The sequence below is a fragment of the Chrysemys picta genome, chromosome 12, assembly GCF_011386835.1.
Source record: "Chrysemys picta bellii isolate R12L10 chromosome 12, ASM1138683v2, whole genome shotgun sequence".
NCBI classification, from domain to species: domain Eukaryota; kingdom Metazoa; phylum Chordata; order Testudines; family Emydidae; genus Chrysemys; species Chrysemys picta.
The window spans coordinates 30,145,389-30,169,852 of NC_088802.1; the positions used below are offsets into that span (position 1 = coordinate 30,145,389).

At 48.5% G+C, this 24,464-nt stretch overlaps 1 protein-coding gene across 1 annotated transcript; it reads right to left on the minus strand.

Moving 5' to 3' along the window:
• Positions 1-8,392: 8,392 nt before the first annotated feature.
• Positions 8,393-23,330, minus strand: LOC101937049 (tripartite motif-containing protein 10-like). The gene is made up of 6 exons (XM_065562662.1): positions 22,821-23,330; positions 16,117-16,212; positions 15,198-15,428; positions 14,859-14,881; positions 13,957-14,107; positions 8,393-11,610 (listed from the first exon to the last, which is right to left on the minus strand). The coding sequence occupies exons 1-6, from the start codon at positions 23,235-23,237 to the stop codon at positions 10,993-10,995; spliced, it is 1,536 nt and encodes a 511-aa protein (XP_065418734.1). The 5' UTR covers positions 23,238-23,330; the 3' UTR covers positions 8,393-10,992.
• Between the last annotated feature and the right edge of the window lie 1,134 nt (positions 23,331-24,464).

Here is a 24,464-nt window from a genome sequence, read left to right on the forward strand (position 1 = left end):
GAAGAAAGACAAACATGGCACAACCTGTGCAGGTTACAACAGCTGATCGCTCACCTTCCATATCACCGTCCTCTTAGGAGCTTCCTCAACTGTTGCAGGTACTCCTCAGAGAAACCTGCAGATGAAAGCCTCAGTGCGCTCTCCCCACGCGAGCTCCCAGGCAAACTCCCGTTGTTAGCCTCTGCTGTTCGCCGCTCAGCTGGTTCGCTGCTGACTGCCCTTATATACCAGTCAGGCCCACTCAAGGCCCACCTGGAACAAAGCACTCCCAATTCACACTTTTCAAACAAACAAGCAAGCAATCAAGCACACGGTCAAACTGACCAACTGTCCCAGCAGCAGGCACTCCCTGCTGTACATGTGAGATACAGATTCATAATCAATATTCATAACTTCAGATACAAAAATGATACATGCATACAAATAGGATAATAATATTCAGTAAATCATAACCTTTTCAATGATATCTCACATGACCTATCATAATAATATCACTGTGAAGAATATGGGATGCAGTGTCACACATAGTAGTTGGACTCATGTATGAAAAAACAATATGCTTCTATGATTTTTATGTTTGGAGGTATTAATGTGAAAAACTGGGTCAAAGTTTTTCCTTGATCAACATCCAGGCACACATGAGGGTTCCCAGAATACAACAGGACACCTGGTCATGGAGATTGCATCCGGTCTGTGGTCACTTGGCTCAGCCCTGGTGGCTACAGTTTCAAGCTCAACAGAGTGGAAGTCACCTCTGCTACTTGCTTCAGATTTAGAATCTCTAGGACCACATAAAGACCAAGGGTAGTGACCACACAGACATTCACAAGTACAAGGCCTTGTCTGTTTTACAAGTTTTATTAAAGTTACAATTAGGGTTATGATTACCCCAGCATATAAACATCCTATAAAGACCTATGCACAAGTTACAAATATAGTTATACTCACAGCCTTAAAAATAGAGTTAGGGTCTGATGGATGCCTTGTCAATTGATCATCAGTAGAGGGATAGTTCCTGCTGGAATTTTCCCATAGGAAACTCAGTTTTCCCAATATGGGCACCCTCTTTTTATAATGTGATTCTGACTATACCTCATTCGCATTTACGCACATAGTGCACCCTGCAGTTACAGCATATGTTAGAAAGACTACCAATTATCTCATAAGCAAATAATTACTCTTACTCTTCTTTGAAGAGTTACAGACACATTGAAATTGGTGATGGAATTAGCCCATTAGCTCAGCAGGGTCTTTCCCCCCATATTAGCAAAATCCTTCCCAGGGATTCTGTGCACGTGTCACCTGGGAATAAAATTCCTTTCACATTCTCTTTCCTTCCCCCTTTTATTTCATTTCAGCCAGTTTTGCACACCATTGTCTAGCACTCATTTTCCATCCATTTATTTCTCTGTCTCCCCCTAAATCTCCTTTATTCCCTATCACAGATCATTCCAACTTGGGTTCCCAGTTCTCTACCCTGAGTTTATCCCTTCCCCTCCTGCTTCCCCCTGAGGTCTTCCCTTCTCAGGATTGCTTTGTTTTCACTCTTTTCAAATCAATTCCGCACCCCTCCCCGCTTTCCCCAGTCTTCTCTATTTACTCTTGTTTTATTTTATTTTTGCCTGTTTTTTCCCCCTTTTATTTCTTCTCTCCCTTCGGGTTAAACTTGCTCTGTACCTGCCTCTCCCCTCCCCACAGTCAGCCCATCATAATCCAAATGACCTCCCAGCAGCTTCTCCTCACTATAGCATCCCTTCCCGGCTGGCCTGGAGGTCACACTTGACAGTCCCTGGTTCTCCCTCTTCCAGGCTTCCTGCTGGTGTAGCACCTCTAGCTTCTTCCCCAAACCTCCCAAATCCCAATTAATTAATTCTCTGTCCCTGCCATCCTCACATCTGCCTGTCCCCCAGCCCAACTGGTAATTAGAGCCCCAGCTCCCACATCACTTCTGTCCTTGACCCTCCAGTAGTTCTGGCCCTGCAGCCCACACCTCTGCCCATCAGGGCCCCTCTGCTCCTCCTGCCTGCAGCTCCAGTGGTTTTTCACACCTCCCCGTCCCATCCCTGGGACTGTGGGGTATTAAGTCTGCAGGAAGACAGGAGACTTCCAGGGTCATATAGACAAGGGTGTGAGAGGCTAGAGAGGCTGATTTCAGGGACCCCAGTGGGACATTCCCTCCTCCCCTCCATGTCTCAGTGACTCCTCTATCCCACACCTACAACCAGGGGTGGATTCTCTCCCAGGAACAGAGGCTGGAGGGAAACTGAAGATCAGGGCCTCGTTTCCAGCATTGAAAAATGTCACCTGCCCCCATTCATAGTCCAGACAAACCCGGATCCTGCTGGGGACTCAGCACCAGGGCAGGTGGGTCACAGGGGAGGTAAGAGTCCAAAAATGACCCAAACACTGCTGCACAGCCCGGATTACCCCTCTGGGTTAAAGCTGATCTGTTCTTTCCTCCTCACAGACTCTCTTGCCACCCCCACAGCCCAGAGTAGCCTATCCCCCACCTCCACCTCCCAGTAATGTCTCCCCAAGGTGAATCCCTCACAGCCCAGCACACAGGCCCAAGATTCAAATCTCTGGGGATTGTTGGGCACTCGCTGCTGTCTGTCTTCCCATCTCACATTTTTCTGAACCTCAGACAGGATGAGTTGGGGATGAGCCATGTCTGGATCCAGAGACACATTCACTGGGGAGAGGGAATCGGAGCATTAGAAGCAGAGCTGAGCCTGTTACCCAGAGTTCTTTCAACCCAAAGCTCTTGGTAACTTTTCTCTGTGCGAGGTGATGTCAGGAAATAAATAAATGGAGACATGGCCATCTGATCAATAGATGGCTGGCACAAACAGGACAACACACGAGTGCTTTCACTTAAAGCTAAACTTTACTTAGTCTCAAGCACTTACACATGTCTGCAACAGGTTAGTAAAAAAAACCCAACCCTCAATAATTACCAACATTGGGTGTGGCTCTCAAGTGGCACAGTAGCAGTCTTCCAATGGCCAATCTTCCATCTGCCATTGGGGCCACAAGATGTATCCAGAGGGAGAGTCCCTGAAGAGTCCAACTACCCCAAATTTTGTTTTATTCATTAGTATTACAATAACACATCACTGAGAGAAACAACTTGTTCAGCAATCAATTTTAGAGGTTAAGCAAGAGGTTTCATTCTGATCATCAATTAGCCAGATGTGTTTTTTCAGAGTCTGCATGCCCTGAGGCCCTGACAGACACATCCCTGAGGGCACATATAGACAAGCTTCCTGTTTTTCTAAATGCATATCTCAGCAATTTCGACAGAGCTCTCACCAGAAAGGATGCAGGGTCAAGCTGCTGTTTCTGTGGTCACCCAAACTCCCTCCCCTTCTGACTCGGTCATACTATGGCTGCTGCATAGGCCCATTAAAGGCCTGCTGGCTTGGTTATTTTTAGCAATAAACAGTAGTGGTTCAGGCACTTTACTGGTCAGCTAAGATCTCCCCCTTTACATAGCTGCAAGATTGTCTGAATTCAACATTGTATCCAGTTGCCCAGATGCCAGACACCTGTGAAAGTAAGAGGGGTGAGGACAGACAGGAGATGTGGACTCTCCCTTAGGGTCCCCTGTCTGGTTTAAACTCTTCCTCCCCAATGTTCAAAGATAGAGATAAATAGGCTCCATTTGTCTTTTGTTATGTTAGAGCTGAAAACATTTGTGGTGGGACAGCATTTCTGCCTAGCTTGCATCACTAAGAGCTGATAATCACTAAGAGTTGGGTGGACTCTCAAGAGACTTACTGGCAGGGGGGCAGGGGGCAAAAGGTGACCAGCAAGTGGAGTGAATTGAGTGGCTGGCAAGGCAGCCAGCAGAGAGGAATGAGAGGCTAGCAGGGTGGCCAGCCAGAGCAAGTGCTCAGATGGTAGAACAAGCAAGGTGCCTTCTTTCCCTGGTGGAAGGTGAACTCACACTAATGCACCTTGGAACCCTGCGTCCTCACTGACCAAGGACAACCACTATGAGTGGGGTATAGTGAGGGAGCAGAGAGGGGTACAGTAAAGAAACTTTGGTTGTAGAACTCAAGAACATGAGGCAGAAGACTCTGCCCCATGCGCTCTTGGGTGGGTGTCCTGCTCACAGTTTTATGTTTATGCATCCTGCTTGTGGCATTTTCCCTAAATAATGTCAGGTGGCTTCCCTCCTTTCATTAAAAGTTTCTTTTCTACACTCAGACGCTGTGCTTGCAAATGGGAAAGTATTGCCTCTCAGCGATGCCCACGGGTGGTGTGTAATTTCCCCAGGTTACTGGATGGGGGCTCGAGCCAGTTCAGTGTTGTATTGTTGAAAAGGAACCCCTAGATATTGAACCTGGTCCTGGTTGCTGCCGACTCCACATGGAAGAAGGGTTACACTAAATATTCAAACGTTTGTAGCTGTAACAGCTCATGTCCTCTACAGATCAGCACAGCAGGGGCCCTGTAGCACACACTCACCAATGGGTAACATAGGTACCAGACAGACCTGGGCCTCAAGGAGCCTAAGGGCAGATAGGGAAGAAGTACTAGGAGACAGCAGCTTCAATTCTCACCCTCCTTCCCATGCTGCTTCTTATTATCTCCATAATATCCTTGGACAGCATTTCCAATTCAGCAAGTGCCCCAACCCCCATTGTTCCTTTCTTCTCTGTTTTCATTTTCTGGAGCTCCTTCTTCCAACCCTGATTCTTCTCTGAGCACTCTGGGGACTTGCACTGACTGCTGGAAATTACAAGAAACTGAGGGATTCATCTCATTGCTTTTCTCCCCTCCCTCTGCCATCCCACATCAGCTGGGCAAATATATTGGGGGAGCAGTGGGGGAGAAGAAGGGAATGAAGGAAACTCCAGAGACATTCTCTGGCAGGGACAGTGAAATAAAATAACTCTTCAGATATGAAGAGTCTGCTCTGGTCCCCCCACCCCCAGGCTGATCTCCTGGCACTGAGACCCCAGCTAGAATATCTCTGTGTGTTTCTAGATGAAGAACTGATGTTTTCTCTTTCACACCTGCAGCATCCTGTGACAATACTAAGTGCTCTCTTTGCTCTTTCATGCCCAGACCATTTCAGTTCTAGGGTCTGCTCTGCCCCTGACTCTTTCTGGGTGGAACCTGCTTGGCCTGAAGAGCTGGTGTAAACTGGAACAGATATTGGAACCTCATGTGTATTGTTGGGGGTCCATTGTTTTCAATGAATGGTTTCAGCGTTATTGTGTTCTACTCCATGCAGGAGCAGACTACCACAGCTCCTCCAGGAACTAAAAACTATGGGTGGGTGATTAAGGCAAATCAGCCACGTTGTAACCCTCCAAAGACATACCACTTTCTGGGGATGTTCATGTACTAGTTCAAACTGGATTCTCCAGAGACCAAGAAACAAAGAAAGGACATTTGGATAAAGAGCCTGAGGTTACACTGATTCAGGCCTTATTGCCAATCCAGCTAATGGACAGGACCAGCTCTCCAAGGGGGCCTCAACTTTGCAGAAGGGTCCGAAAGACTGGCCTATAACACTGGTGGGTGACTTATGATAAACTGTTAGCAAGTGTGTAGATTCTTTTATTGTGTTCAGATGCTCACTCAGTAATGCTTTTACCTTGAGAATAAATGTGCTGGCTTAGAAGGAGCAGGGTGGTAACATGTAACTGCTGGGCATACGCTGCTCATAGCCCTGGGGGAGAAAGCAAAGTACAGGTGCTGGCCTGCTTAGGCAGCTTGGCTTGCTGGGGCTATTGCAGTCTAACCCAGGGAGCTGGCAGCCTTAAAACACCCAGACTGGAGTGAGTGAGATGCAGGTCTTTGACCAAGAGAGGAGATGGATGGGCACAAGAACCATTTAAGTAGGTCCCCTGGAGGGACTGCAGAGGGATGAATAAGGGAGCAGTTACCCTGAAAACTGTGGCATAAACCACCCCATTAATCTTCAGCTCTCTGTCAGAGGTATGGGGAGGGGAAGGGAATGGTAGAGTGGAAAAGTGCTGAGCTGATAACTCAGAGATAAATGGAACAAAACCATCCTCTGCTAACTTGTTTCCCAAAGTAACAAAATTCATTGGTTGAATCTGGGTAAATTCAGACTAGAAATAAGGTGACATTTTTTCCAGTGAGGGTAATTAACCATTGGAATCATTTACCAAGGATTGCAGTGGATTCTCCATCACACACAATTTCCAAATCAAGATTGGATTTTTTTTTTTTTGGAAGATCCACTCTAGGAATTCTTTGGGGACAGTTCTCGGGCCTGTGCTATCCAGGATGTCAGACTAGGTGGTGATGATCATCCCTTCTGGTCTTGGAATCTATGAAGAAGCTTGCCAGCAGGGACACCCACCCCTGAGTACCATGGGAGAGGGTTCTGGAAGCACCAGCTGGTGCATGGTGGCTGCAGAGCACAGATTGCGGAAGAGGTTGCCTGGGGGTGAGGAGTGTGGGGGTGGTTCTGTGCTGGGAGTCTCATGCCTGAGCCCAGGGGGAGGGGTGGCATCCAGTCCCCTGCCCTTCACTTCACCTGCTGAGAGACCAAGGACTTGGGATTTGTTCAGTGAAGTGAAGTTCACTCTGGGTGTCTCTGATGGAATCTCTCCAACTTCCTTGTGCCCTGGGCTTCACTTCTGACAAAGAATCTAAGAATCCATCAACCCACTGCCTTCTAGGGGGTCATTAGTGAGTGTTCTACTCTCATGTTAGCATATGAATCATTAAGACAGGTGATATTTATTATTATATCCTCAGAGACCCATCAATATCATTCTTCCCTCAGATGAGCTGTAATATCTTGGGATTCAGCCCCAGACCCTGCAATAGAACCTGGCCCTTTCCCACTGTTCAGGGAAGTAACTTTACAACAAGACATTTAAACATATAAACATATAGGGCCCAGTACCACAAGCTGCTGAGCACCCACAATTCATAACAAAGAGACTCAGGACCCAGTCCCTCCCTGGGTCTGGCCCAAATTGCAAAATAATAGGCAGTTCTTGGAAATCTGAGCTGGGGATGTTATGAAGAGAGCTCCATGCTACTGCGGCATTTAAAATAAAATCGGAGACACCGAATCAGTCAACACATGTGGAGGAATAAAAGTGAATGTGTCTTTAAATATCATTTACATCTAATCTGGGTCCACACATACTAACATGCCTTAATCCAAGTCCTATGATTGTTGTCTGGAGTCACTAGAGGGCAGAGTTAAAGTGATGCAAGGCAGGCAGAAATGCTGTCCCACCACAAGTCATGGAGTCATAGACTTTAAAGTCAGAAGGGACCATTATGATCATCTAGTCTGACCTCCTGCACAACGCAGGCCACAGAATCTCACCCACCGACTCCTGTAATAAACCCCTAACCTATGTCTGAGCTATTGAAGTCTTCAAATCATGGTTTAAAGACTTCAAGGTGCAGAGAATCCTCCAGCAAGTGACCCGTGCTGCACGCTGCAGAGGAAGGTGAAAAATCCCCAGGGCCTCTGCTAATCTGCCCTGGAGGAAAATTCCTTCCCCACCCCAAATATGGCGATCAGCTAAACCCTGAGCATGTGGGTAAGATTCAACAGCCAGACACCCAGGAAAGAAGTGTTTTCAGCTCTAACATAACAAAAGACAATAAACATGATCTGGTTACTCGTCACTACTCACCACTGCACAATGGCCACTCCCTTCTACTGCCTGGCAGAATGAATGTATAAAATAGAAATAATATGGTTATCTATCATTACCCCACACTGAGGCCAGGAAGAGAACCCCAGTGTCCTGATCTCTAATATTCTAAGCTGTCTAGTAGGCCCTTGTGTAACCCACTGCCAATGTGTCTGTCAAATCCCTCTCCAGTGGTTGGTCCTCACACATAATAGCAATTCTTCTTGAAGTTCCAGTGGTGGGGATGAGTGTGGGGAACAAGAGAGGTCATAATACAAACCCTGTTGCTGTGGGAGTGGTAATTGTGTGCCTCCATTTGGTATATATTTTAGTTTTCTTTTTAAAGAGTTTATTTAATTCACACAATCATTATGGGCTGTTGATTGTCGTGTGATGAGCCATAAAACCCAAGTGTCCCACATTGCAAATATCTGCCAGATATTTTGTTTGCCTGTGTCACACTGGCAGGTTTGGTGGTTGAAAGATGAAGTGACCAAACCAGCTCTCTCCAGAGCACAGCTGAACAATTCCTGACATACACCTTATATGTAACCCTTCTGCCCATCTAAGTTGGCAGCAACAAGGGCCGGGTTCTGTATCTAGGGGTTCCGTTTCAATAACGCAATGCAAAACTGGCTCGAGCCCCCACTCAGTGACCTGGGACAATTACATACTACCCCCTGGGTGCCTCTAAGAGGCAATACTTCCCCTCTCGCAAGCACAGAGTCTGAGTGTGACAGAAAATGTTTAATAACATGAGGTAAACGACATAAGCATTAAATTGGAAAAACACCACAAACAGGATTCATAACACAAACCATGAGCAAAAAACCCACCCCGGCAAATTGGGCTGTGTCCTTTCCCTTTGGTTCTTGAATCCAGCAACCCAAAAATCACCCAGAGTCCCCAAAGTCCAACATCCCCAAAGTCTCTTGGGTCCAGCAACCACCCAAAGTCTCTGTCCCTGGTCAGTGCAGCCCCAGAGTAAAAAGGGGGGGGCACGCAGGGTGTTAAGGGGCACCTTACGTGATCCGAGGCCGGCTGGCCATCTCTCCGTGGGGTTCCGCCACAGCCTTCACCACGAGCCAGTCCACTTCCTGCCGTCCCACAAACTGCTCCACTCTACAAGCTGCTCCGGTCCGCTCACCAACCTGTGAGCTGCTCCAGCCATCCCCGCAAATAGCTCCGCTCACGATTCCTTGGGTCACTCCAACCAGCACCACAAGGCTCCACACTGCTCGCTTCGCTACTCCTCCAGTCATCCCCACAAATTGCTTCACCATTTGCTTAGCAATATAGTTTCAGGCTCCCCCACTAGTTAACACAACACTCAGTGATCTCAGCTCTTAATAACTTTAACTCTTCTGTGATTTCAGCTCTTAGCAATTTCACCTCATAATAGGGGAGCCCCTATGCTAGTGCACCATTGACCCAAAGTGAATTTAGTTCAGCAGCCTGTAACTAGACTCCTAATGAAATCAAAGTTAGCTCTGACATTCAACAGTGGAGAGAGAAGATAGTGCAATTCATGTTTCAAACCCTCACAGGAAGGCACATACCATCAAGTACAAACACCTGTCCCCATCCTCTCTCAATTCACTGGGTTTTGTAACCCATGCCCCTTGTCAAGCAAGTGCTACTTAGGTAATGGTGAAGGACTCACTCAGTCCTTCTGTCATACAACAGTTCCACTGGCCTTGATTCACAGAATCAGGGTAACAAAACTTTATTCTTCCTGCCCCAATAACAGAGAAAACTGGGGATCCCACACCAGCCAAAGTAACCACTTTGAGTTGCTGTTGTTTCATGCCAGGCGAGTGGGCGTGCCTATGCAAACAAGATTAGCCCCTGGAGTTCTTTTCCACACTCACCATAATTCACCACCAGATGTCAGGGTAGAGCTCATCCTGACTCTGCTTACATATATAAAGCTCATGGCACAGAGTGCAGGCTGGATAGCAACATATTACAGTAAGGCTCAGGATATCATCAGATTGGCACACACACATCCTCATTGATGTTGGGGTGACACAACCATTGAGGGTGAGGAGGAATCTCATGACTGCCTTCAAAATTACAACTGGGATATAAACAAGGAAAAAATATGCTTCATTTCTCTTAAGTAAATGTCAGGCTCAAAAGGAGCTGAGAGGGAATTTTCATAACCAGTCTGACTTTCAGCAGCATTTTATAAATCTCTGTATCCCTCTTGTGTTCTCTTTTCTTCACCCTTTCCTTTTACTTTATCCAGTTCTACACATCGTTTTTTATAGCATGTTTTCCATCTATGTCTCTGTGTCTCCTTAGTTCTTCTCTATTCACATTCATAGATCATTCCACCTTAGGTTCCCAGTTCTCTCCCCTGAGTTTTTCCTTTCCCCTCTGTGTCCTCTGAGCGTTTTCCCTTCTCAGGATTGTTTTCCTTTCACTCTTCATTTCAGTTTCTGCCACTTTCCTCAGGCTTCTCCCTTTACTCGTTTCACTTTATTTTTTTCACTTTCATTTCATCTCTCCTTTCTGGTTAAACCTGCCCTGTATGTCCCTCTCCGCTCCAAAGAGCCAGCTCACATTCATCCAGATGACATCACACCACCACCAATTCCTTCCCACGGCAGCATCCCTTCCCTGGTGGCCTGGAGGTCACACTCCTCAGTCCCTGGGTCTCCCTCTCCCAGGTTCTCCCTGCTGATGCAGAGTCTCCAGCTACTCCCCAAACCCCAATTAATTCATGTTGTGTTCCTGCCAGCCCACATCGGCCTGTTCCCCAGCCCAGCTATTAATTAAGGCACCAGTTCCCACATCACTTCTCACCCTGAAACTCCATCAGTTTTGACCATTTACCCCTGCCCCTCCTGGTATATCTACTCCTTCTGCAGCTCCAAGAGTTTTTCACCGCCTCCCCCTTCCCATCTCTTTTGCTCCTGGCAGTGAGGGGGGAGATGAGGTACTGGGGTTTGGGAGGACAGGAGTCCTCCACAGTCAGAGAGATGAGTGAGGGGTTAGTTAGATGACAGTCCTCCAAGGTCATAGACACTAGGATGACTGTGGCTAGAGAAGCCTATTTTTTCATTTCCATTGGCCTAGTTCTCCCATGTTTCCATGACACTCTGTGACCCAGGATCCCCAGAATCCTCCTGGACCATAGAGAACAATGAGAAACAGATTGGACAATCCCTGGGGTGATGAGATTGGCTTCTCCCTGATCCCTGTGGTTTGACAGTCCAGACCTGAGAGCCCATGGAGCATCCAGGGTCCTTGAGACTGCACTGCAGAAAGTCTTGGGGAAGAGAGAAGTTCTCCAGGGTCATGGTGACTAGGGTGTGTGAGGCTAGAGAGGATGATTTCAGGGTCCCCAATGGCTATTCCCCCTGTAACTCTGAAATATTCTGAGCTGGGATCCCCACACCCAGAGCCAGGGACGGATTCTCTCCCCAGTGAAAGAGGCTGGTGGGAAAGTGAAGATCGGGGCCTCCTTATCAACATCAAAAAATGTCACCTGCCCCTGCTCATAGTCTAGAAAAACCTGGATCCTTTTGGGGACCCAGCTCAGGGGCAGTGGGGTCTCCATAGAGATGAGAGCTTTGAAATGACCCCCCCACAGCCCCACAGCCCAGATCCCCCCCTCAGGGTTACGGCTGATCCCTCCCTTTCTTCTTACAGATTCTCTGGCGACCCCCACAGCCCAGTGTCCCTCATCCCCCACCTCCACCTCCCAGGAATGTTTCCCCGAGGTGAATCCCTCACAGCCCAGCACACAGAGCTCAGTGTCAAATCTCTTAGGATTGTCTGGTAGATCTTGCCGTGTGTCTCCCCATCTGACACTTTTCTGATCATCAGCCAGGACTAGGACGGGATGAGCCGTGTCTGGATCTAGAGTCACATTCACTGATGAGAGAGAGAGAATCAAATTGTTAGGGGCAGAGCTCAGCCCTGGTCCATTTCTCACACTTCCCAGGCAGCCCTGTTCTGGCTGGGATCCTGGATCCCAGAGAGCTGCCTCTGTGCTGAGCGCATGAGCTTCAGCAAAGATGTCACTGCAGTTCTTCAGCTGGGGAGTGGGAACCACTTCTGTACTTTCTCATTTGGCTATAGATGCTGCAGCTCCCTGTTCCATAGCTCGGGCTGCTTCATTCCCAGCAGCAGAGACACAGCAAAGAAGGCACCAGAAGCTTTTTATTAGGAAGGCAAATAGGAGGCAGATACCAACTCTGAACCCCAAAGGGAAGCTTTCTCTCCTCAATGCATCCTCCACTCCCAGGCTAGGGAGCAGAGGTGAAGATGCAGCACTGGGGAAGAGCCAGTGGTTCAAGGCCAGGAAGTAGGAGGTGCCATTGGGTGGGGCAGCCCCTTCCCAGCCCAGAGAGATGAGAGGGCTGCAGGTGACAGCACTAGAGAGACACCATCTCCCCAACCCACAAAGCAGCTGAGCTCAGCCCTGCCCAAAGGAAAGGTAGGTTGCTGGAGAAGAGCTGGGGGGAGAGTCTCCCCCCAGATGAAAGGGGAAGGATGTGACAGCCAGGAGCAGGGAGATCTCTCCACTGACTGCCTTGAATTAGAAAGGCTTGTCGATGTCAATTCAAATGACCAGGTCACAATGAAGGTGGTTTGGGGGCTGGACAGTGAGAATGTGTCTGGTTATTGGTATGAGGGAGAGTTGTTTCCATGGCAATTTTCTGTTAGTTGAAGGAAAATCTCCCGCAGAGCTCCCCCTTGGTGTGTGATCCCAGAGATCCCCCGTTCCCTGCTCTAGCTCAGGCGGCAAAGAGTCAGGAGAGGAAAGGGGTCACAGAGATGAGCACACATGGTCTCTGATTTACACCACCAGACCAGGGAGCTGCTTCTCTGCCCTGAGCGCCTGAGATCAGCCAGAGATGCCCTGGCAGTTCATCTCCCTGGCTGCTGGGAGCTGCTGTGGGGGCTACAGAAACTGCCTTTCTCCCCTGTTCCTTGCTGCAGCTCCCTGCTGGGGCTGCTCCTCTGAAAGTTAGAGAGGAAAGTCTGAACCTGAAGAGGATTGAGGTAACAGATATAAACCCGGGGTAGCTGTACACTGAGCCCACCCTTCTCTCCCTGGCCTGGGAAAAGAGAAGGGGATGGGGCACTGGGGAAGAACAACTCAAGACCAAAGAGTGGTAACTAAGAGGTGGCATTAGGAGAAGTAGCCCCTTCTCCAGCCCCTAGAGAAAGGAGGAGGTGGCAGCATGAGAGGGGAACCCTCTCTCTCTAACAGAGAAAGAAGCAAGCAATTGAAATCAGAGATCTCAGCACAGCACAGCTGAGGAGAAAGGTGGGATGCAGGTGAAGAGCAATGGGAAAGAGCCCCTCACACAGGGGAAAGGAGAGGAATGTCACAACCCTCTGAATTGAATATTTCAAAGGCATCTGAATGTGTCTAGAAACATCAGGGTAAGTGTGTGTTGGTCAGTGAGAATGTTTCTGGTCATCAGTGGGTGCATGGACGGACGCACCATTGAAATTGGTATCAGGATTGTTTGTGTGACTTCAGCTTGGGATCTTAGTATTTCATGTTTGCATGTTATTTTTAGAACCATGTGTCATGGTCAGTGTTGGTTTGGTTTGTAACTGTAGCTACATTTTCATGTGTTTTTTCTCTTAATGGAATGATAATCTCCCCCTGAAATCTCACCTGGTTTGAAGGATCGTAGTAATTTCTCTCTTTCTGTCTCCAGTTTGCAGCACAGAGTGTCTGGAGAGGGAAAGTATAGAGTGTCAAGTATCAGGGGGTAGCCGTGTTAGTCTGTATCTACAAAAACAACAAGGAGTCTGGTGGCACCTTAAAGACTAACAGATTTATTTGGGCATAAGCTTTCATGGGTAAAAACGAAGAAGTGAGGTTTTTGCCCATGAAAGCTTATGCCCAAATAAATCTGTTAGTCTTTTAGGTGCCACCAGACTCCTTGTTGTTTTTGGAAAGTATATAGGAGATGAGATTTCAGGCTGTCATATCCATAATGGCAGTCCCACTTTTAACTGACATACCGTAACTATGTTTTAATTATATGAGAAAAACAGTTGAAGAGAGACCAGCAGTATATGGGGAGACTAAACAGCTCTGAAGCACGTGCCCTGCAGTTCTGTACTTGAGAGAGAGAAACTGAGGTGCTCCAAATTTTGCTATATTTTTATCTTAATGATTTTACCAAAGTTCATAGAGTGAATCAGGGTAATACACCCTTGCTGATGGGTCCCTGCTATATCTTCTCAATTCAGCTATTTCTCCCTTTTTATTAAATAGATTATGAACCAACTGGCCAGAGACCATCTCCTCCCACAGTTGAAGACCCACATACTGATTTCTCCTCCTAGATCCCTTCTGTGTACCTTTGAACTTTCTCAGAGTCTCCATTACAGCAATATTTTTCTGGGAGAAATCACTGAGTCTCTTTTCCAGCTCAGGAGAAATCTCCACTGGTTGCTGGAACTTCCCCTTCTCACACCTGGAGAGAGAGAATTTCACATTATTACATTTCATTCACTGACTCACTATAATTCATTGCTACTGGGGAAGCTAATGCTTTATGGGGCCTGGAATCAGAATTACCCCACTTCTCTCAGCCTCAGAGCAGGTGCAGCATAGGCCATGTCTGTGCAACCTTCCCCCAAAGGCCCCACTTATGTTTTTCACTCTGGTCTGGACAGAGCAGATCTGCAGATAAAAAGGGAATTGAATCTCCATGACCAATTCACTCCTTCGTCTCCATGAGCTAATCCTGGTATGTTCCCATGTTTCTTGCATGCATAGTGTTATGGGATCTTTCTTTCAGGAACTAGACTGAGGCCTCAGACCTCTCCCTGACCCCTCGATACCAGCTCATTTCACACAGGTCTCCAACAGTCCCCAGAGGGAAAAGTTGCTTGGACACTGCTGACAAGGGCATGATTGTAACTAGTGCCCTAGAAGTGAAAGGCTCGTATTGCATTCCCAGAACTGTGAGGCAACCAGTCCCTCAATGATGTCACATCTGCAGGAAATACTTTAGGTCAATCTTTCCCACTGAATAGATAATTCCAGAGTCCTTTATAAAAGGGTGAGAACCTCAGGATTAAGTTCACCACCGAGATTTGTTTCCAAAATGTGACCCTGCCTCACATTTTGCTGTAGAGCCCAGGGGAAATGTGGAGGCAACATGCTCCCCAAGCCCTTTCATAGGATAATGAAACATAAGGGAGAGAGAAAGAGCCACGTACCTGCTCAAGGTGCTTCTGAAATCCTAGAAGGGAGAGAGACAGAAAAACAACCTTAGTCCCACATGATATGATTGCCACACACTAGGGATCCCAGGGAAGGGATTTTTCAGCCGAGGAAAAGAGGCACTGCCCTGGCTCCAGAGCCATGGATCCGCTGACTTAATGTCATCTCTGACATAAATGAGTCTGTAATTCTTCAAAGCGCATCCATAATTCACATTTCAGGAATGCACACACTGAATTACACTGTGATCTCTGACTGCTGGACTCCAGTGCCCATGATTCAGGAACTGTGCTGTCCCTTTGCAGGGATCTGGGATTTTTCTAACTCAGTCTCACCTGCAGGAATTCATTGGCTGGCTTCTGACACTTCCCCTCCAGCTCACTGATCTGGTCACTGAGACAGGAAATCTTCTCAGAGAGTTTAGTGACATTCTCATTCTGTATCTTCAAAATCTCCTTTTCCAGGTTTTCTAGCATGGCCAGCAGGAGTCGCTCTCGTTTCTGCAGGAACTGCTGCAGTTGCTGAAATTCAGATAAAATCTTCTGCCTCTCGGTTTGTGTCTGCATCTGGTTGGAGTTTTTTTAAGGAAAGGAGAGGTAAGAGTTAGAGAGAGAGGCTATGGCCCTTTCTTGGAGTTCTGAGTGTGCAGGAGAGAGAATTTCTTTGCAATAAGATGTCTAACACTTGCCTATACTCTGTGGATACTAAGGAAAGGATTTTCTAACACCATCCCACTTGGCCCTAATATCTCTTTCTGGGATGTTTCCAAGTCTGACATGGTCAGAGCACTGTGTGATTAGAGGCCTGTGCCTATCCTGATCCAGAGCAGCAGCAGGCAGGACTCAGCACTACATTGACAGGAGATGCCAGGAGAGAAAAAGAAATAAACAACCCAAGAAATGCCTGCAGACATGGGCAGTGAGCCCTGTATGGGACACAGTCCGCTCACCTTGGGAGTTCTGTGAAAGCAACAAAGACTAGAAATTAACTGATTAATTGGAATGAGTTAATTAAATTAACTGATTAATTGGAATGAGTTAGATTGTCTTGGATTCTGCAGAATATGATGTGGAAGAGGGTTTCTCAGGGCCTGTGTGTGTGTATGTGTGTGTACAGACACACAACTCTAACACAACCACCCATGGTCATGGAGAAACAGAAAGAAGTCCACGTTCCCCAAGGCCACAGAGGGAACTGCCTACAAACAGACGCCCCACCGCAAGTCCCTGCAGATTAGTCCCAATGGGAACCTACCAGATACTTCTGACTTTTTCCCTCTCCGGTCGCTTTAAATCCCAGCAGCTTTTCTCTCTCTTCCCTCAGAGTCTCCAAATGGGCCTGGATCTTTTCCTGAAGAGATAAAACAATTTGGGTGGTCTGAGCTTGAGAGTGTTTGTGGAGGAGGGTGTTTGTCCATCCCAAACCAAGACAGCTGGCCCTACTAGGTTTATGACATCAGAGACACCAAGGAAATGAAATCTCATTAATGGAGACTGGGAGAGTTGTACATTCAGACTGTTTGAAATTATTTGTCCTCTTTCTTCATTGAGTTAAACAAACAGGAAAAGGGATTCATATGGTGGTATAAGAATAAGATTTTGCTTAAAAAGTGATACAAACCTCAGACAAATACAGGAGTTAGAAACATGTGCTGGGATTCTCAAAGGAGCCCAACTCCCATTGAATTTCAACCCTTAAACCCCGGGGATTATACAGGTTGGACAGAACTGGTCTAAATGTAAGGGGAGCGTTGGCTCTTTACTAAAACTCAGTGTTGGTTTTTTGGTTGGCTAGCTCCCAGTACCAAAAGAAAGGGGAAGGGTCGATGGGAAATCAGGACCCTTCCCTGAGACTGACAGTCCCGAGGGGAAATGGGGAAAGGCCAATGCTCCAGGTCAGCCTATTTGACAGAGTGAGCAGGCTAATGAGGGAGTCGGGAGGCCAGGGTGGTCCCGTCCTACGAGCGAGCTGGAATTGCTTGGATCAGACAGAGTGGGGTCGAGCTAAGTAAAGAGCAGGGTCCTGAGCTGAGCTGGGAGCAGAGTCATGCCAACCAGAGAAGCAGCCCAGGGAGCAGGTCAGTGCTGAGAGCAGGACTGCAGCAACAAAAGCCAGAGAAGCACCCCAGGGAGCAAATCCGTGCTGGGAGCAGAGCAACAGAAGCAGCCCCGAGAGCAGTCCTGTGCTGGGAGAACTGAAACAGCCAGAGCCAGAGGGGGCAGAAAAAGCAGTCCCTGGGGCTAGAGGCAAAGCAGCATCAGTGCTGAGGCAGAGTGGAGCTGGAGCTGGGGCTGGAGCAGTCCGGAGCCGGGTGCGGTGAGCAGCCAGCTGGATAGAGTGAGGGGGGACCCTGGGCCACAGGCTCAGCGCAGGGAGACCCCACCATCCAAGAGGCCTTGCAGGTCAGACTTTGAGGGGGGCAGGGGCTGATGCTGGGAAGAAGGGTCCTGCCACCTAGAGCCTGAGGGCATGTGGCCACCACCAGAGCAAGTGTCCAACCCGCAGCATCCCTGCAGCACTGCCAGGGCCTGCGAAGGAGACCTGGGATGTGTGAGGAACAGACTGTGAACTGCCCTTGCATTCCAGATATTGCTGGTTGTGATGTCTCTGTGCAACAGAGCGGGATGATGTGTTTTCCTTTTACCTTTCCCATTTTTCCTTATTTTTTTTAATCAATTGTTGTTTAATAAATTGTATTTGCTTTGAACTATGATCAGTGGGTCAGGGAAGTGTTCAGTGCAGAGAGAGCACCCCGGAGTGGGGACACCATAGCCCCTGCCCTAAGTGACCACGACAAGGTTGTGGGTCAAGCCCCCAGGAATCCTGGGCCCAGCCTTGTTGGGGTTACAAGGACTCTGCCACACAGGAGAGTGGAAGGGGAGCCCTTGAGGTCAGGCAGGCCTCTGGGCAAAGGAAGGGGGAGCGAGGACTCAGATCCTTTCGCTAGCCCACTTCACCAGGGTAGTGTATAAGCCAGGAAAGTTCCCCACAATAGCGGGCCCATTTCCCTGCTTATGTAAGCACAAGGGCAAACCCTCTTTGACAGGCTAGTTTGTGTTAAGAATTGTTGGGATTTGACCAAATGCTGTCCTGAACATTTTCATTTGCAATGCCCTCTGGCTAGCTACCCAAGATTCACTAGAAAGCCTCAAAGAAGCAATGGATTCTGGGAGATTTCAAAAGGCTACATTATGTGACTCCTGGAACCACTCTGGCTGGTCCTTGCCCACACACACAATAAAACAGTTCAGGTTGGCACAGGACAGCATGGCCCAGGGGTTAGTTTTGCTACAATCCAGTCTAATCCCAGTGGTATTTGGCATGGACCTGCGCTCTCTGGAGCCCTCTTGTGGGCGGATTCAAGGTGTTCGGGGTCCACACAGTGTTTAGCACAGTGACCTCCTCTAGTGCAGACCATCATCGGAGTTAAACGCTCATGGAGCAGCATGGGAGTTCAGAATCCCAGTGGGAAACCTCATCACCCTGCTGGGCCTGGGACCTTTATCAAAGAGTTTTTCACTTCCAGTGGCCACAGTTCATCACTGGCAAGTGCTGGTGGGTCATAAAAATGGTCTAGTGCAGTGGCTCTCAACCTTTCCAGACTACTGTACCCCTTTCAGGTGTCTGATTCATCTTGTGTACCCCCAAGTTTCACCTCACTACTTGCTTACAAAATCAGACATAAATATACAAAAGTGTCACTGCACACTGTTACTGAAAGTTTATTTTCTCATTTTTACCATAGAATTATAAAAGAAATCAATTGGAATATAAATATTGTACTTATATTTCAGCGTATAGTATATAGTGCAGTATAAACAAGTCATTGTCTGTATGAAATTTTAATTTGTACTGACTTTGCTAGTGCTTTTTATGTAGCCTGTTGTAAAACTAGGCAAATATTTAGATGAGTTGATGTGCCCCTTGAATGACCTCTGCACACCGACAGGGCGTACCCCTGGTTGAGAACTACTGGTCTAGTGATTAGGGCTCTGAGTCTTGGGAGAGGTGGGTTCTATTTCCACTTCTGACACGGACCAGCTGAGTGACCTTGGGCAAGTCACTGCTCCTCTCTGTCCCTCTGTTTCCCCTCCCACCCTTTCTCTGTCTTGTCTAGTTAGACTGTAAACTGCTCAGAGCAGGGATTGTCCCTCCCTGGGTTTTGTGCAGGGCCAAGTACAATGGAAGTCAGATCTTGTTTGGGGTCTTTAGGGGCTACTTTTATGTAAATAACAGTAATAAACACTGTGATACAAATCAGAAACAATAACAACAGATTGTAACCCCCTCCCCCGCCTTTTCCATTCTGAAGGCAACAATCTCGTAGAGATTGGCCTGCAGCTCATGTGATTTAAACCTCACTGATCATTTAACAGCGTCAGTTGAGTTGGAACTAGATTTGAAATAGCTTCAGCTCCCCAGAGAAATGTTTCCCACAACCGAAATCTTTAATATCTTCATTTTTGCCTCTTTTGCCATATTGCCCTGTACATTTCTTTCAATGCCATTTTTCATACACTTAAGGTGTGACAGAGTTGAATGATGCGGTTACATCAGTAGCTGCAGTAGGGAAAATCAAGTATAACTGGCAAGTTGTGGTGAAATAACTTGTAATTAAAATTCTATTTAGAATGAAATAGACTGGACAGAGGTGCCCTACCTTGTTCTCCTGGGCAGGCCTCTATGGGTACCATGGTGTGAGCCCGGGATCTGTCACATATCACACACATGGGGGTTTAATCCTCTTCACAGAACAGCTGAGAGATTCTAGGTGCTCCCCACACCCCTTCTCCCTTCCTGCTCCCTTTGCTGCCTGTAAACTCAGCCTTGGCTATTCGTAGAACATTAGCCAGCTGCCTGTTCGCCTGAGGTTTCTCTGCTGACCAGTTTCTCTGCACTGAGGACAACATAGACTGTATTGGATGCCTCCCAGAACTGTGTGAGAGCTCACTGGTAACATTACAGCTCTTGAGACTTTTCAGAAAAGTGTCCCAATAGGACGTTGGTCCCACAATCAGTCCCTGTGCTGGTGTTGGGGGGTGCAGGGCTCCCCACAGCAGCCCAGTCTCCCTGGGTGGCTCTTACCGTGGCCTGGCTCCAGCTTCTGGCCTGGCCAGGGGGTGGGGCCTTGGGGGAAAGAGGAGGCGCAGGGGGCTCCGGGAAGAGGACCATCAGGAAAAGGCTGGGGATGTGCTTCACGGCAGGTGAGCTGCTCACCTTATCACCCTGCCACCAACACTCCACACCTGCCCAAGGCTACTATGCCCATGTTAAAAAGGGAATGGGCATGGCCGTTCTGGGGGGGCACAATCTAAAGGGGAGGACACGTGACCACCCCCGATTCTCCTCTGCCCAGCCTGGATCCATCACGCTCTACCACACACGTTAACTGCAAGGGGGTGTCTTTCCTTCTCCTGCTGTGCCACCGGCACTTCAGCCACTCTGCCTGGTAGCTGGGCTGGGCTGGGAGTGGGAGGGAGTGGCTTCTCACATGGCTGAGGGTGTCCTCTCTGGGTTGGGTCCCTGACTCTGTGAAGTGCAGCAGCTGCCTGAGATAGTGAGGCTAGCTGTGAGGGGGAAAGGGGGAGGCTGTTAGCCCCTGGGCCCAGGCAGGGTAGGCTGCTGTGAGAAGCTGCTGGTCCCACCCCTTCCGCTTCCCGCCCAGGCCTAGCTGTCAGGAACAGGGGATGAGCATGCCAGGGGCAGGGGGCAGGGGCAGTGGGAGGACAAAGCCCCTCTCTCCCCCCACCCCACCCCGGGCAGGCCAATTTGGCGGGGGGCATTTGACCCGGCATGCCCACCAAAAGACATTGCCTCTGGCCCTCTCACTTTTGAAAGTGAGGGGTCCATGGGCCTCTTGTCCCCCCTCCCTGGTTCCAGCACCCCTGCCTGTGATGCTGAGCCTGCAGGGGCAGAGACTGTGTGTCTAAGGAGTGATATTAAATTTAAATACTAGGTTTGCGCCACAGCTCAAAGAGCCGAGAAGCGATAAGGTGGTTAATCTGGAATCAATGTTTTAAATGCCTGATTCTCATTTACACTAATGCTGTTCTTGGCAGAAATCACAAATTTCAAAGGCGGGGGGGGGGGGGGTATTGCTACTGTCTGCCTCTGCCAAAGGAGTATTTTTATTTCTTTATTTGGGGGAAATGCAATCTGAGCACAGCCAAAAATTCAGAAGGTGCCAAACTGTTTTTGAAAAGTAAATAAATTACACATCCAAATGCTTGCTGTGGAGGTGTGTGGAGGGGAGTTGTTAGGGAGAAGAGGAGTGAGGGATGGGAATAAATGGGAATAGGTAGTAGGGGCGCGGTAACTCACTTTTGCCTGTTCAATGTAAAATGTCTACAGCCCCTGCACAGTGTGTTTTATACAGAGAGAGCAAAGGAGTCGCGCTGCTCCCAGCTAGCTTCCTACCTCCCCTTGGTGTGTGTTTATCTGGATAGACTGTTAGTTCTTGCCTGGAAGCAGAGTGGGAGCTAGAGCAGCCCCTGAAGCCAGCGATCCAGCCAGGCCCCTGGAGGAGCAGATTCCACCAAAGGTGGAAAGGTGTCCTACAGCCATCTCTGCCCTCCCTCTCTGATCCTGTGCTGTGCTCAGTTCAGCCGGGATGGAGAGTAAATGACTCTGGTCTATTTAATGCACCATGTGAACAGAACCCGTGTTTCAGACAGGGAGAGCAAATGGGACATGCTGCCCCCTCCCACCTTCTCTTTGTCTCCACTCAGTTTAATAGATTACAAGCTCTTTGGGGGCAGGGACAGCCAAGCTGCCAGCACAGATTTGTGTATCATGTGTATTTTCTTGCTGAGCCCACTGATCTCTTTCCTTCCTGCCACACACAGGCTGGGGAGAGGTGGACCCCAGAACAGTAGTTCTGGGAGTGAACACCCCATTGAGATCCATGAGACAGTTCCCTCTTCTCAGAGCTTTTGTCTCAGGCTCTCGACAGACTCAGGCGCATGTCACTGTATCGGTTCTGCTTGGGCCACATTTTCAAGGTTTTCTTTTCAATCCTCTGGGCTAGAGTGTTACTTTTTGGTTGCTGACTTTTTTTATAATGAAACCAGAGGGTCACTTTTAATCAGGTGACTCCAGAGATGGATCTCTAGGTAAGAGATCTTAAGTCCACTCCTGCACTTATGCTCCATACAACAGTGAGGGCTGCTGTGCTTACCATGGATGTGAATGCCCTGCTGGCAGTGCCTGGCCTGTAAGGGGTGTGGTGGGAGCAACCAAAGTCTTTCAGAATTGCCAGGGGGTGCTTGATTCCTGCTCAGCCCCAGGCCCTGCCCCCACTCCACCCCTACTGCCAAGCCCCAACCCGCCTCTTCCCACCCCTGCTCTACCCTGCCCTGCCTCTTCTGCCCTGCCTCTTCTTGGCCACTCCCCCAAGCACACCCCACCGTTGCTCCTTGCCCTCTACCCAGGGCTTACTGCATGCCACTGAACAGCTGATTGCGGTGGGCAGGAGGTGTTGGGGGGAGGGGGAGGAGCTGATTGATGGGGCCCACCAGCGGGTGGGATGCGCTGGGGGGGCAAGAGCTGATCTGGGGGGCTGCTGGTGGGTGCTGAGCACCCACTATTTTTTTTCCATGAGTGTTCCAACCCCAGAGCACCCACAGAGTCAGTGCCTATGGGAGAAGCCCATTCCCTCCATTCCTGGCCTGGCAGCAGCACAGACACCTCCAGTTTCAATCATGTGTGTGAGGAAAGTGCCTCACACAGAGCTCTAGTGACCACATCTCTCTAATGAACGGTGCAGGGTTAACAGGTTGGGGCAGGATCGGTAGCCAGGGCTCCCTGCACCTGTCCAGAGGGAGGGGGTCATGCAATGGAGAGATTTAGGTAGAGCAAGAGACAGAGAAAATCTGGGAAAGTGGGAGAGTCTGTGGATGTGAGAGGCTTAGTCAGAAAAGGGAAGGATTGAATTAACCAGGATCCAGACTGTTTCCTACCTTGTATTTCTGGGCAGCCTCCTCCATGAGAATCATTGTGTGAGCACCATGCTCTGGGGATCTCTCACAAACCACACACAAGGCTTCCCCGTCCTCTTCACAGAACAGATCCAGGGTTTTATTGTGTCTCTCACACAATTTCTCTTTTCCTGGTTTTAAATCCATTTGTTTAATTTTGTCAACTATATTTGCTAGCTGATAGTTGGGCCGGAGAGTCCCTTTCCGGATGAGGGCTCTGCAGTTGGGGCAGCACACAGGGTCATAGTCCCCCTCTGCCCATGTCTCGTAGTGCTGAGTGATGCAGACTCGGCAGAAGTTGTGCCCACAGTGTATGGACACTGGGTCTGTCAGATACTTCAGGCAGATGGGACATTTGATTTCATCTTCAATTTCCTCTACGGGTGTCACAGAGGCCATGGCTGCTTGGCTCTCTTGGCTTCTGTTTTCTCTGCCTCCTGCTCTGCATCAGAAATGGTTTTGCTGGTAATGGGAGGTTCCTGTTACACCTTGTATCAGCTGCCCACAGGAGCAGACTGAGGTGAAGGAAAAGGAGAGGCTGGGAGGAGGAGCTGGAGGAACATAAAAAAAGAAGGAACAAGGAATTATGTGACACAAGGAATGGGGGCAGTGGGATGGGAAGAAGCAGAAAGGGAATGAAAGTAAAAGTGAGGAAGGAAACAAACAAACAAGAATGCAAAATCTTAAACTAAGGCTTTGTCTACACAGTAAGCACCCAGGGGTAGGGAGGGACTGTACCTGTCTGATTAGCTCAAGGCACCACCTTTGCTGGCACAGATGCACAGCTATTGTTAGTGTGCTAGCTCAAGGAGAACCAGCATGTGTATGTCTACCCGAGCTGGGAATCACACCCTCCCACCCCCACATGCTGTATAGACGTACCCTCAATCAAACCAGGACATTCTTCATTTATAATAAGGGTGTCAGCAGACACTTGCACTGCAGTAAGAATAGGTGGGAACTAAACCCAGTTGGGTTATTTTAGTGATTTTTTTTCTTGGTAAACATCTAGCCACCCACCTGGGACCAGCAGGGCTATAGGGGTTCCCGGGGTTAAGGTCACAGGCAGTTTTGTGTGCTCGTGATAAGGGAAAAACACCTCGGCAACTCCTTAATCAGGAGCAACCCTTGAACTGAAGGGTGATTTTATGGTGAATTGTCTAAGCTTTATTACTTTACAATCTAAAGTTTACAATCCAGGCCATTCAAAACTCCAGAGAAGACCTAGAAAGAAGATTTTAGTTTTGAACTTTGTAAAACTCCATATACAGAAGGGAAATTAACAATCCTTCACGTCTCAGCACTTTCAGCTGCCTCTGTGTCTTCCCTTCATTTTTTTCTCCGTGGACTAATATTGAGCTCATGATCACTCTATAGACTGGATTTGCTGGGGGCAAACATGAGTCAGAGATCCTGAGTTTGGTTTGCCTGACTGCAGGGAGAGGAGTGTCAGCTCGGGGAGAAGGGGAGTGTTAAGTGCAGAAAGCTGGATATGCTGAAGTCTATAACTTGCAACAGTCTATTCTCTTGCATGGATTCTTTGCCTGTGGTCCCCTGCAAATGTTTTCCATCAACTCATTTGCCTTGCTAGGTTGTTTCAATTGGGAGGAGAAATTACAAATCAGG

Bases quoted from the DNA above. Each gene is read 5' to 3' on its own strand.
- LOC101937049 (XM_065562662.1), bottom strand. From the start codon at position 23,237: ATGGCCTCTGTGACACCCGTAGAGGAAATTGAAGATGAAATCAAATGT. The intron at 16,213-22,820 runs GTAGGAAACAGT...TTATCTCTTCAG, and splicing joins AGGCTGCCCAGAAATACAAG to GAAAAGATCCAGGCCCATTT. The intron at 14,882-15,197 runs GTGAGACTGAGT...TCTCCCTTCTAG, and splicing joins CAGCCAATGAATTCCTGCAG to GATTTCAGAAGCACCTTGAG.